The sequence below is a fragment of the Monodon monoceros genome, unplaced genomic scaffold, assembly GCF_005190385.1.
Source record: "Monodon monoceros isolate NGI ecotype Baffin Bay Population unplaced genomic scaffold, NGI_Narwhal_1 Super_Scaffold_17, whole genome shotgun sequence".
NCBI classification, from domain to species: Eukaryota; Metazoa; Chordata; class Mammalia; order Artiodactyla; family Monodontidae; genus Monodon; species Monodon monoceros.
This window is the reverse complement of record NW_021703773.1, coordinates 11578273-11593141: the sequence shown is the minus strand read 5'-3', so window position 1 is coordinate 11593141 and position 14869 is coordinate 11578273. Positions and strand designations below refer to the sequence as shown.

Here is a 14869-nt window from a genome sequence, read left to right as displayed (position 1 = left end):
ACAAAAACTTGTACATGAACGTTCATAGTACCATTATTCACAATGGCCAAAAAGTAGAAACAGCTCAAATGCCCATCAACTGATGAATGGATGAATAAAATGTTGTATATCCATAATGTAATGTCCTTTTTTAATGTACGCATTTAATGCTCTATTTCCCTTTAAGCACTGCTGTAGCTGCATCCCATGAATTTTGATATCTTGTGCTTTCACTTTCATTTAATTCAACATACTTTTTTACTTCCCTTGTGATTTCCTCCTTGAACCACGAGTTATTTAAGAGTGTTATTTAATTTCCAAATACTTTGGAGCATTTCCAAATATATCTCTGATTTCTAGTCTAATTCCATTATGATCCAAACACATCTTTTATATGCTTTCAATTCTTTTAAATTCATTAAGGTTTTGTGGCCTAGAATACCATCTGTCTTGGTGAATATCCCATGTACAATGGAAAACATGTATTCTGTTTTTGGGTAGTCTTGTTTTACAAATGTCAATGAGGTCAAGTTGGTTGATAGTATTGTTTAAGACTTTCATATCCTTACTAATTTTCCATCTATTTGTTCAATCGATTACTGAGAGAGGAGTGCTGTGAAATTCAATCTTAATTGTGGGTTTGTCTATTTATCCTTTCAGTTATAGCTGTATTTTTAATAAACTTATTTACTTATTTTGGCTGTGCCAGGTCTTAGCTGCAGCACGTGGGATCTTTAGTTGCGGCATGCATGCGAGACCTAGTTCCCCGACCAGGGATCGAACCTGGGTCCCCGCCATTGGGAGTGCGGAGTCTCACCCACTGGACTACCAGGGAAGTCCTGTACCTATTTTTAACTCATGTATTTTAAAGCTCTGTTGTTAAATATACATATATTTAGGACTATTATATATCTTTGGAGAAGTGAACCCTTTATCATTATGTAATATTCCTCTTTATTCTTGGTAATTTTCTCTGTTCTGAAGACTACTTTGCCTGATACTAATACTCTAGCTTTCTTTTGATTAGTGTTTGCATGATTCATCATTTTATATCCTTTTACTTTTTTTTTTTTTTTTTTTTGTGGTACGCGGGCCTCTCACTTTTGTGGCCTCTCCCGTTGCGGAGCACAGGCTCTGGACGTGCAGGCTCAGCGGCCATGGCTCATGGGCCCAGCCGCTCCACGGCATGTGGGATCCTCCCGGACCGGGGCACAAACCCACATCCCCCGCATCAGCAGGCGGACTCTCAACCACTGCGCCACCAGGGAAGTCCTATCCTTCTACTTTTAACCCACGTTTTTACAAAGTTTCTCATAGACAGCGTATACTATGGTCTTGCATTTGCATCCAATCTGAAAATTTGTCTTAGTATGTTTAGGCAATTTACATCTATCTCAATTAGTATGTTTAGATGATTTTACAGTGAAAAGTATGTTATATGATTTTGTATGTTTAGACAGATGAAAATCTGTCTTAGTATGTTTAGATGATTTACATTTAACATAATTATCACTTAATGTGGTTGGAATAAAATCTATCATCTTGCTCACTGTTTCTATGTTTTGTCTCCTCCCTTTTTCCTTCTGTTCCTGTGTTCATCTGGATTAACTAAATATATTTTTATGATTCCATTTTCTCTCTATTATTGTCTTATTACTTATAGTTTTATTTATGGAGCTATATATAATTGATACATAACACTGTACTAATTTTAGATGTATAGCATAATGATTTGATACATGTATATATTGTGAAGAGATTACCACAGTAAGTTCAGTTAACTTAAATCGCCTCACATAGTCATAATCCTTTTTCTTGTGATGAGAACCTACTCTCTTAGCAGCTTTCAACTATACAATATAGTACTGTTAACTATACTTTTTCTTTCTAATGGTTTCAGTGGTTGTCCTAGGGTTTACAATACACATCTTTAGCTAACCAGAGCCTAACTTCAAGTAAATTATACCAGATCATATGTAAAGATGCTATAATAGTATATTCCCTCCTCACCTTTGAGCTACTATCATAAATTTTACTTTTTTGTTTTTTGCTGTACGTGGGCCTCTCACTGTTGTGGCCTCTCCCGTTGCGGAGCACAGGCTTCGGACGTGCAGTCTCAGCGGCCATGGCTCACGCGCCCAGCCGCTCCGCGGCATGTAGGATCCTCCCGGTCAGGGCACGAACCTGCATCCCCTGCATCGGCAGGCGGACTCTCAACCACTGCACCACCAGGGAAGCCCATAAATGTTACTTTTACATATGCTCTAAACACAAATTCATGTCTAATATTTCTGCATTATAGTCAGCTATCTTTCAGAGTGATTAAAAATCTTTAATTAAAAATTTTAATTAGACAAATGAATTTTATAGTTACTTTCATTTATTCCATTACAGCACACTTACTTTCTTGTATAGATCCAACTTTCTGTCTAGTATCACATACCCTCTGCCTTAAGAACTTCCTTAAGGGATTTCTGATAATGCAGGTCTGATGACAGCGAATTCTCTCAGTTTCTGTGATACTGAGAGAATATTCCTCTGAGAGAATATTTATCCTTCGTTTTTTAAAAATTACTTTTGCTGGGTACAGAATTCTGTATTGAAAACTTCTTCCCTTTTAGTGCTTTAAAGATGTCACTGCACTGTGTTTTGGTTTGCACAGGGTCAAATGACAAGTCTGCTGTAATTCTTTTTTCCTCTGTAATGAGCTTTTTCCTCTACTCCAATATTTTCTCTTCACCTTCAGTTTTTGGCAGTTTGAAAATGATATGCTTAGGTGTTTTTTCTGTCATTTGTTTCTTTTGGGGGATTATCTTGCCTCATGTTCTCTGAGCTTCCCGGACCTCTGATTTGGTGTTTATCATTAATTTTACAGAATACTTAGCCATTATTTCTTCTCTCCCATTCTCTTTCTTTTCTCCTTCTGAGATTTTAATTAGAAATTCAGACCATTTGATGTCATCTCACAGCTCCTGGAGACTCTGCTGCATTTCTTCACATTTGTCTCTGCATTTCAGTTTAATTTGTACTGGCCTATCTTGCAGTTTACAGATTCTTTCCTTGGTTATGCCAAGTTGACTAATGAGCTTTCTTGTCTCTCTTACTGTGCTTTTCATTTCTAGAATTTTCATTTGATTTTCTTATAATGTCTATCTCTCTGATGAAATGTCCTACCTAATCACGCACGCTGTCTGCCTTTTCTACTGGAGGCCTTAACATATCAACCAGTGTTATTTTAAATTCCATGTCTGACAGTTCCAATATCTGTGCCCTAAGAATTTGGTTCTGTAAATTCCCTTGTCTCAAAAGTGCTTTGCTTTTCCTTGCTTCTTTCTATGCCTCATAATTTTTTTGAAAGCAGGATATCCTCTGTAGGACAGCTGAGACTGAGGTAAATAGTTTCTGTGCTGGGAAATGGGCACGCCTTTCCTTCTGCTAGGCCTTCAGCGTGTGGAGGTAGAGGCATTCTATTGTCAGAATGTGAACTTGGTTTGGAATTTGTTGCTGCTATGGTTACCCACAATGCACCACAGGCTCCAAATGCCTCTAGCCATACCTAAGGGTGTTTAGGGTAGAGCCTGCTTTGCCAGAGGGTTTTTCCTCAGTGTCTGCTCAACCTGCTCTTTTAGGTCTTCCCTATGCTGCACCCTGGATGGTCTGTCAGTCTCCATGCTCTTGCGACTCTCAACGGAATTCCACTGCTACCTGTTACTCCAAATCTGTCAGCCCGTATGGGGGTGGGTGGGAGTTCTCTGATATTCCGATTAAGCCTCAGCTTTATTTAGACAAGCCCTATGTTCCGAGGTGTCTGGGGGTAGCCTTCTCAGTGTTCCTGCCCTGCCCCCTCTGCCAAAGTTCTGGGCCCAGCATATATTCCTCCCTTCCCCCAGGTAGAGGGTTTTTCTTTCTTTTCTTCTCACAGGAGTTGAAGGCTTCTGTCTCATAGGAGACAGGGAGGAAGGAGAAGCCAGATAGGGCTTCATGTCTTTTCGGAAGCGTCTACTGCTCCCCTCCTCCAGACCTGCCCTATAATGCCAGTTCCCCCCACCCTGGCCTCTGCTTTGTAAGCAGCGAGGGCAGCCTGCGGAGAACAGCCTGTGAGTGGGTGCGAACTCTCATGTGTCTGTGGCCCCCAGGGGTTCTATACTCGCTTGCTAGTCCACACTAAGCGTTTAGCAGGTCATTAAACATTTTAACTGAATTCTTCTGAGCAGTGGTCATGTTCCCTGTGCCAGGTAAACAAGTGTTTCCATCCCACCTTTTTCTTGGAAGTGCCTGCCTTTCCTTCCATTTCAGGTTAGGTGGTTGCCCTGCAACCTCAGCTCTCTGATGGAGTCAAGAAAACTGCAACTTTGCAGCTGCCCAAGGTTTGTTGTTGCTGCAAGAGTGGGAACAGTGCTCTCTCCAGCTTTCTCTAAGTGAAAGCTACAAGCCCCCAACTATCTACTTCTTAGCCAAGCTTTGAGAACAATGTGACTAACATGGCTAGCTCTGCTCACATCAGGCATATATGAGAGAAAATAGCTTCAGGTCAAACTTCCACGTCAGCAACAAAAACATCTAATCCCAAAAAGGCACACAAATTATCTTAAAATGTACACCGTATCAGGGAATTTACATGTCAGATTTACATAGCTGCTGAAGGAATTATGTCACACACAATAGTTCTGACGTTTTAAATATGACGTTAAATTCTAACTATCAACGTGTAAAAATTGTACTCACTATTTAGAATAATACATAATATAACTAAAAACTATGCTGTGTACTTCTCTCTGTATAACAAAAAGGTAAGGAGAAAAAAATACATGTAATAAAAACACCTTTCATTCAGTGTTAAACTTCACTCAGTTCACTTTTTACCAAACCTCTGTGTTACCAGCATTGCAAAATTTCAGTTCCTTGAAGACTGAAACTACTTTCACTTTGTACCTGATGTGTACAGAGCTTATATACCTCAGGCCACTTACGACACAAGGACAGAGGCAATATGACAGGAATGGTCTGGAAAGCCAGTCTGTGTTACTGTACCACCAAAAAGAATATACAACACTATATATTTTCATAGTACAGTGGAATTGAAAGGACATTAAAACAAAATTTAACTACCTCCTTTTGCTAAAAGAAACATCACTTGAGCTGTATTCGGAGGAAAATACCTGAATAAAAACTCTTCAATGTCTTTGTTTCAATGAAACATTTCTCCTTTAATCCATGGCTTTCCTTAGCTCAATGCTGTTGCAGTACTTAAATAATACATCTATTGTGTAAATGTATTACAGCTGCATAAATACTTAAGATGAACACTGGAAGGCAGGGCCTAATTTTAGAAACAGGATCTCACAAGATCCCAAATTTAATTACTTGTTAATGTTTGTAGGGACAGAAAATGCTCAGATTTTCTGACAGAGGTACAAAGAGAAATTAACTGGTGTAAATTTTATAAAAATCACGGCAAGAAAATATAAATTAAAATCAAGATAATCTGTATTTTCTGTGAGGCCGGCAAAGTCAACTAAAAACATCTAGTGAGGGTAAAGAAATGGATACCTTCGCATATAAATTGGTCCCAAAAATTGGTGCAAACTTTAGGATGGGCATTAGGCAGGCTACTGAAATTTTTTTCAAACATGCCTTATCTTTTGACCCACCAATTATACTTTAAGAAAACTACAATAAGGAGATAACCAAGCAAGTGTACATATATTTATGTGCAAGGACTGAGCATTATTTATAATAGCATATAGCAAAAAAATAAAACAAACACTAAGTTTCTCTTTATGGAGCATAAGAAAAAGTGTTTTAAAGTATGTCCCTATCTGGAATACCACATAGCTATTAAAAAATGACCTAAAACAGCATCAGGGCCCCAGGGGAGTAGCTACTGGGAGAAGTCCTAGATTTTAAGGATAAAGCTGAAATCGCTGAAGCTTCCAGGCAGAAAAGAACAAGTTACCGGCAATGGGGGGACAGTCAGATTGTTATCGGACTTCATACAGAAACACCACCTAACAGTATGTCACTGCCACACATCAGCACTCCGACTGAACTGACTCTGCTTCTCTGCTACCTGTCTAGCCAACTGCAAAACCACAGATCCACTGAGTTAATAACCAGATAGCGGAATAAAGTAACCAGATGAGTAAGATTAAAACACCTAATATTTTGGTACTATTTTATATTTTTAATGTTACTAATAATAGTTAACCTGCTGATACTATTATTCTTACTATGTGCCAGGTTCCGTTCCAAGCTCTAAGCATTTTTACTTATATTAGCTCATTTAATCCCCATAAGGACCACTGAAGTACAGATACCACTATTCCTATTTTATAGGTGAGGAATCTCAGACAGAGAGGGGTTAAGTATTACTAGGCAGTATCTTGCCTAAGCTAGTAAGGAGCAGAGCCAAGATTTAAACCTACAGATCAACTACTCAGCCATCCCCTTGACCACTGCATTTATACTGCCTCTAATGAATAAGATTCTGATTTAAGAAAATAAATACCTCTGAAATAAAACACATACCTAGGTCCAACTACTCTGGGTTCACTTACCTATTTAATTCTTTTTAATTACTACACAATAGACTTTCTCCTTACTTATGCTATATCTCATTTTTGGACATTTGCTTCTATCACAGATAGAATGAAGGGTGAATCTTCAGTGTGACTGAAAGCTTACCCACTCAACATTTCCTCTCTATAGCTAAGACTGCCACCTAGTGAGCTAAAACAAATAACTTGATCAGCGTAATTATTTTGAGAAATAAAATACAAAAAAAGACAGGTGGACAGTGAGAAAGACAAATGTTAAGATATGCATCTGTGGGCTTGCCTGGTGGCGCAGTGGTTAAGAATCCGCCTGCCAATGCAGGGGACACGGGTCAAGCCCTGGTCCAGGAAAATCCCACAGGCCGCGGAGCAACTAAGTCTGCGCCACAACTACTGAGTCTGCGCTCTAGACCCCGCGAGCCACAACTACTGAGCACGCAAGCCTAGAGCCCGTGCTCTGCAACAAGAGAAGCCACCGCAGTGAGAAGCCTGCACACCACAATGAAGAGTATCCCCCGCTCGCCACAACTAGAGAAAGCCCATGTGCAGCAACAAAGACCCAACACAGCCATAAATAAATAAATAAATTTATATATATATAAAAAGATGTGCATCTGTTTTCAATAGGTTTTCTCTGGAAACACATAATTTAAATCATTAACAAAAAACCTCCGTTTTTAAAATTAGTGACTTACGCAATACCGACAGTTTCAACTAAAAGAACAGCATCTTACCCCTGAGGTTCCTGTGGGTGGCTGTGAGCCCCAGGGTCTCTACAGCACTGTATGAACACCACAGTGACATGTTGTACCATATGCGTACCCATGTCATTCCACCCTCCGCCTGGGCTCAAGGACAGAAATCTCATTCACTTTGCTATCCCTCATATCACTGAATGTGCTGAATGAAGGAACGCAGGAAAAGAAGCTTGAAGACAACATATCGTAATATTTCTGTTTTATAAACGTAAACTGTACCTTTAATATAACTCTCAACCTGGGCAATTCTGCTCCCCAGGGAATTTTTGGTAATGTCTGGATACATTTTTGGGTGTCACACTGTGGGGAAAGGGATGCTAATGGCATCTAAAGCAGCGAGGGATACTGCTAATCATACCAAAATGCACTGCGACAACCCTATCAAAAAAATTATCTGGCTCCAAGTATCAATCCTGCCAAGGCTGAAAAACCCTGCATCCTCCCAACTATCCTTATTAGAAAGTATACAGATTAATGATAAATACCAATTTATAATAAACTGAGCCTAGAACCCAATTCTGTTTTATGTATATAAACAAAGTATTTCTTACACTGGTTTAATACACACTTGATTTTCTAAGAATATAAAGTGTATAATGTATATGAATACAGTATGATTAACCTTTGTAATCACAGAAAAGCTACACCTTTTATTTTTTAGAACTTTACCAAGAATTCTTTATCACTTAAGGAAAACACCAATTATGGTATATAAGTTGCCAATGAATCACACCTTCATTAGTTCACTTGTAGCTATCACATTCAATGGTAATTCTATATAAAAATGTAAACAGCTATTTCATTTATATTCCATTTATATCTGAGTATGTATATCAACAATTACAAATATCAAAATAAATTTTAAAAATATAAATCTGCACTTCTCTTTTTATGAATCCAGCATACACCCATACCAAATCCTGAGAAAGCACACAAAAAAAGAAAAAGGCAAAAATCCTTAAATACATTAGTAAAAGGAACGCAGAAATACAGGCGTCAAAGAAGGGTTAATCTAGGACTAAAAGGATGGTTCAATATTGAGAAATCTAGTAATGTATTTCACCAATAGCAGTAAAGATCTTTAAAAGATGCAAAAATAATTTATTGTTTACCTTCCCAATATTTTCCTGATTTATATGGCTGTTTCATTAACATAAAAAATACATATACATATATCCACCATATCAGGTCTGTAAGGATATTTGCTGCAGCAATGTTAAGTGTTTAAAAATCCATGCATCAGAGACACCTATAAAACAGAATACTAAATAGCCACACAGGGCGACTTCCCCTGTGGTCCAGTGGGTAAGACTCTGTGGTCCCAATGCAGCGTGCCCAGGTTTGATCCCTGATTAGGGAACGAGATTCCCCAGGCATGCCGCAACTAAAGATCCCGCATGCCGCAACTAAGAAGTCCACATGCCACAACAAACATCCCATGTGCCACAACTAAGACTGACACAAAGAAAATAAATAAATAAACAATAAAATAAATAATATCCTAAAAATAAATAGCCACAGAGCATCACTGAATACCTGTAGTATACAGAAAGTAAACTAGAGAAATAAACACTAAACTATTTACAGCACTTATTTCTAGATGTGTGGGATTTTACTAAAAAGCATATATGATTACTTTTATAACCTGAGGTGCAAAAAGTGAAAATCCTCATTTTGTCTTTATAGCCAAGTAATGAGGAGATGGGAGGAGTTTAAGCCTTGCGAAAGGCCATATAACATGGCAAATGAAATCAGGTAATACTAAGGAACAGAACTGTAGGTAAAAAATACACAAACAGGGGCTTCCCTGGTGGCGCAGTGGTTGAGAGTCCGCCTGCCAATGCAGGGGACACGGGTTCGTGCCCTGGTCCGGGAAGATCCCACATGCCGCGGAGCGGCTGGGCCCGTGAGCCATGGCTGCTGAGCCTGCGCGTCCAGAGCCTGTGCTCTGCAACGGGAGAGGCCACAGCAGTGAGAGGCCCGCGTACCGAAAAAAAAAAAAAAAATAAAAGTAAACAGGAAAACACTGACCAAAGTTAAAACAATAGTATCCACAGAAAGCACACACAAGGCACACAAAAATCACAATGGCTTAGTGTAAGGAGTACTATGAGGGTTACTGCTAAATCCAAGTGTACTCCTAAAATTTCTCCAATGAAATACCATCAAGAAATCCTACAGTTTCATGCTACTCTTACAGAGCTACTGCAATCTCTCTCCTATCAAACACTTGCCTCAATTTAAACATCTGCTTCCAGAACAGGTACGCTACACTATGCTGCCATCTACAGAACAGACTTAATACTAAAAATTCCCACTGAGAAGGTTTACGTTGTTGAAAGTGCCAAGATAAATGAAAGAGAAACTAAAAATAGTGATGTACTATATTGGGAAGTAGAAAAGAGAGATACGTGTTGGAATCAGAGAGATGATAAAGAATAAGTCATTAGACGATGTTTCAGGTTAAAAAAATAACAGTATGAGCATATTATTTAGCAAGATGGGAAAAACCACCAGAAGAATCTAAAATAAAACCAGTTAAGTTACTTGCCAGAAAAAAAAGGGACTGGAACTAGAGAAAGGAAAAGCACATCTGCTGTTTATGGTAAGATCTTCCTTACTATTTGAACATGTGATACTTGTGATAAGTTTTTTTTAATACTGTGAAAATCTTCTTCAAATGGATTAACTATGCTTAAGAATAAAGGAATCGGTTGTTTCTTTGTTTAAACTCAGAAGGACTTAAAAATCAAGTTTTTAAAAGGAAGAAATCAATTTGACAATTATAAAAGTTTACATAACACCAAAATTCCAAGTAAAAGAGACTCAGGCAATACAAACATTGCTCAGCCAAATCTTTCTTAAATGAGCACCTATCATTACAATGTACAGAAGGAGCTGACTACTATCTTGTTTACATATAGGAAGCTTACCTTATTTATTAGAAATGGCATTACAGAAGAGCCGGAATACTTTGCAAATTTCATTTAATTAACAAACATTTATCGAGAACCAACTATATATCAATACAAGGTATTCTGGATGAAGATTTTCCCAAAAATACAATATTCTATTTCCTACAAAAAATCATGGTCATCTAAGTAACCTTAGGTTGACGAAACTACAGCACCACAAGCCTGATTATCTACAGCCAGATAACACATAAGAGAAAACCTTAGGGTTACTGTACAAATTACAAGTCATAATCAAGACAGGTTTGGGCTCTATAGGGACAAGATTTGTAAATGCACTTCTTATACAAAATTACTCATTCAACAGAAACTCTTTCATTTAATGTCATAAAAAAAAGTCAATATGACTACCAGGTTGACACAGCAATAGTTTCACTGTTTGCAGTCTATACTACTATCGTACTATATGTCCCTCTATATTTTTAGAATATTTTGCTGGGAGTTTGTATCACTTTTGAAATTTTATAATTAAAATGACATTCAATCCTTTTCTTGCCTTTTGATAAAACTTCAAAATTAATACAAATTTAGAGTAAAACATAATTGCTTACATGAGAATATCTACTTGTATAGAAAAGAAATTTCTTGTGACTAAACCCTTGTTTAATTACTATTTTACTGGAAAATATTGATGAAATATTTTAAACTAAAATCCAAAATGTAAGTATCACACATTTAGTACAAGACAACATACAGCTTAGCATACAACTCTAAAATTGCCAGAAAGAAAAAATTAATCTCCTTTCTTATCCAATTTCATAATCAAAAAATTCTAAGTTATTTAAGAGAATATCAGTCTCCACAAAAAGTTTATTCTTTTTCCCATCCTGAAACAAGCTTTCATATCAAGATATGAAGTAATATTTGTAAAACAACAGAAATAAACCGCTGTTTGGTACAGCTGAGCTATGAGCATAAGAAATCATGAACTGCTATACTATGACTGTACCTAAAATCTTTCAAATTACACATTTCAAACTGCATTGTGAGAAACAATACATTAGACATAGAAGTTATTAGCACTGAGATGATAATGCTAAAAAAGCAGTATTATAAAATTTAAGTTGTAATTGTATTATAATATTATAAATTCTGTCACCCTAAATTTGTAACATGTCTGCAAATTAAAGAAAGCATCTATACAGAAAGGCTCACCTTCATCCACAGAAAACTGACAGCTCTTATCATTGAAGAAAAGAATTTTCTTCTTATCAGGACGGTTTACAAATAGTATCTGGTCCCCTAAAGCCTTAAAGATAAAGAAAAAATTTTCAGTTAACTCCAAATTACATCACCCAAGAAAAAAAAAATTTTTTTTTTTTTAAAACAACAAAGGACTCCCACTTCCTTTAACCCTCAGTACACCATTAGGGTCCACTAGACCAAATTTTAATTCTTGAGTTTCTTTCTTGAGCAGTTCTATTTTTAAGAACTGATATTTTGAGACTTTTATTCTTAGAGATCATCCAAAGTACATAAAGAAAAAAAATTGTTTTAAATAGAACAAAATTCAATCTATGTTGCAATTACAATTTGGGTCTACTGGACCCTTTCATTAATCTGTGAGAAGAACTGTGGAAACTCATTGTTCTTACTTTTCCTTTACCTTGAAATATTTTGTTACTCATCATTATCCATCTATCATTTCCAATTATACTTTGAAAAGCTAGAACAGTAAGAAAATGGAAGAATGATTAAATCACCTAAAAATGTGTGTGCAACTATGAGATAAATAGCCATCCTTCAGTTTTCTTCCTGCACTGCCCAAAATACTGCATCATCTTTAAAGAAAATATAAAAGACTTGAGTAGTCTTTACTATCTTTTAGCTTTCACTGAGCACAGTTGACAATTAAAAATTTTTCATTTTCTACTACTCTAGCAATGACAAGAAAATTGATATATTTCATTATTATTAATTAATGAGAACAAGAATGCAGAAAGCCTGGTAGCAGTAATCTGGACTATAATGATGATGGTAAAATTCATCACAGAAATAAAGTCTCAATCTATGAGCCTTCAGATGACAATAATCTCAGCCTTAGGCATCAATGTGTGAACTACATGGACTTAACAGATATATAAAGAACATTCCATCCAAGAGCAACAGAATACACACTATTCTCAAGTACACACTTGACATTCTCCAGGATAGTTAATATGTTAAGCCACAAAACGAGCCTTAACAAATCACATCAAGCACCTTTTCTGACCACAATGGTACGTAAAACTAAAAATCAATTATAAGAAGATGGAAAATTCACAAATATGCAGAGATTAAGCAATATGCAGAAATTAAGCAATATGCTGCTAATCACTGGGTCAAAGAAGAAATTTAAACATACCTTGAAAAAAATGAAAATGGAAATACAACATACCAAAACTTATGAGAGGTTAAAAAAAAAAAAAAGCAATTCTAAGAGAAAGTTCATAGGTATAAATGCCTACATCGAAAAACAAGAACAATATCGGATAACCTAAATTTACACCTCAAAGAACTAGAAAAAGAACAAATGAAGCATGAAGTTAGTAGAAGGAAGGAACTAACAAAGATTAGAGTGGAAATAAATTTAAATAGAGACTAAAAAGACAACAGAAAAGAGTAATGAAACTATGAGCGGGTTCTTTGAAAAGATAAACAAAATTGACAAACCTTTAGCTCAACTATCCAAGAAAAAAGGACAGAAAACTCAATTAAATCAGAAATGAAATGAGAGGCGTTACAAATAATACCACAGAATACAAAGAATCGCAAGAGACTACTATGAACGTACACCAACAAAATTGGACAACCTAGAGGAAATGGATGAATTTCTAGAAACATATAAGCTATCAAGACTGAATCATGAAGAAATAGGAATTCTGAACGGATCAGTTACTAATAAAGAAATTGAATAAGTAATCAAAAATCTCCCAACAAACAAAAGTCCAGGACCAGATAACTTCACTAGTGAACTCTACTGAACAAAGAAGAATATCAATCCTTCTCAAACTCATCCAAAAAACTGAAGCAGTTCATCAAACTCATTTTTCGAGGCCAGCATTACCCTGATACCAAAACCAGATAAAGTATGCTACAAGAAAAGAAAATTACAGGCCAATATCCCTGATGAACATAGATGCAAGAAATCCTCAACCAAATAGTCAACACACCAAATTTAACAATACATTAAAAGAATCACACACCACAATCAAGTGGGATTTATTCCAGGCATGCAAGGATGGTTCAATATCTGCAAATCAATCAATGTGATACAGCACATCAACAAAATGAAAGATAAAAATCATATGACCATTTCAGTAAATGCAGAAGAAGCATTTGGCAAAACTCAACATCCACTTATGATAACTCTCCACAATGTGGATACCAAGGTAACATACCTCAACATAATAAAGGTATGAGTCTTGGTGAGGATATGGAGAAAAGGGAACCCTAGTGCACTGTTGGTGTGAACGTAAACTGATGTAGGCACCTTGGAAAACAGTATGGAGGTTCCTCAAAAAATTAAACTACCATATGATTCAGCAATACCACTTCTGGGTATTTTTATCCAAAGAAAATGAAAACACTAACTTAAAAAGATATATGCACCACCTTGTTCAGTGCAGCATTATTTACAGTAGCCAAGATATGGAAACAGCCTAAGTGCCCAATGATGTATGAATGGATAAGGAAAATGTGTTATATATAAACAGTGGAATATTATGCAGCCATAAAAAAGAATGAAATCTTGCCATTTGCGACAACATAGATGGACCTTGAGGGCATTATGAGAAAGACAAACACTGTATGATCTCACTTATATGTGAAATCTTAAATAAATAAATAAATAAATAAATAAATAAATATATATATATATATATATATGAGCTCACAGATACAGAGAACAGATTGATGGTTCCAAGAGGCAGTGAGTGGGTCAAGGGGTGGGCAAAATGCAAGAAAGGGGTCAAAAGGTACAAACTTCCAGTTGTAAAGTAAGTCACAGAGATGCACTATACATTATGATGACTATAGTTAATAATACTGTACTGCATATTTGAAAGTTGCTAAGAGAGATCTTAAAAGTTCTTATCACAAAATAATTTTTTTGATAACTATGTATGTGACGCATTTAACCAGACTTACTATGATCATTTTTTACAATTAAAAAGAATTTTTAATTAAAAAAACCCTTAGTTGATTCAATACACCATCTTAAAATTAAACCATATCACAAACACAGAGTTATTAAAATTATTCTGGAAGTTAATTTAATTATTAGAAAACCCCCAAAAAACAACTACTGAGAGATGAATAATCTGGAACAGTCACTGGTTTTTCTCATTGTCTATATGGTCAACAAAATGACAGTAAAAGTTATCTTCTATCTCCACCAAGAACTGAAGAAAAGGAAACAACACAGAAGGGATTTAACTTAATTAGGCCAAATTTCTCCCTTGAGAAATTACTTAGAACATATCTTCACATATTTAAAATGTGAGGATTTTTTAAAACTTGGGGCTTCGAACAATTTAGAAATAATACTGCTTGCAAATGACAGACTGTGTGCTTTTCATGACCCCTTTTCAGCTCTACTCCTTAAGGAAGAGAGCCATCAAAAACA

General features: G+C 36.2%; 1 protein-coding gene across 1 annotated transcript in view; it reads right to left on the bottom strand.

The window, feature by feature from the left end:
• GTF2E2 (general transcription factor IIE subunit 2) overlaps nucleotides 1-14869 on the bottom strand; it is a 68013-nt gene that overhangs the window by 19761 nt on the left and 33383 nt on the right. Inside the window, exon 6 of the mRNA XM_029226240.1 lies at nucleotides 11419-11512. Within this exon, the coding sequence (XP_029082073.1) occupies nucleotides 11419-11512 (94 nt within the window). The remainder of the gene's footprint in view (nucleotides 1-11418; nucleotides 11513-14869) is intronic.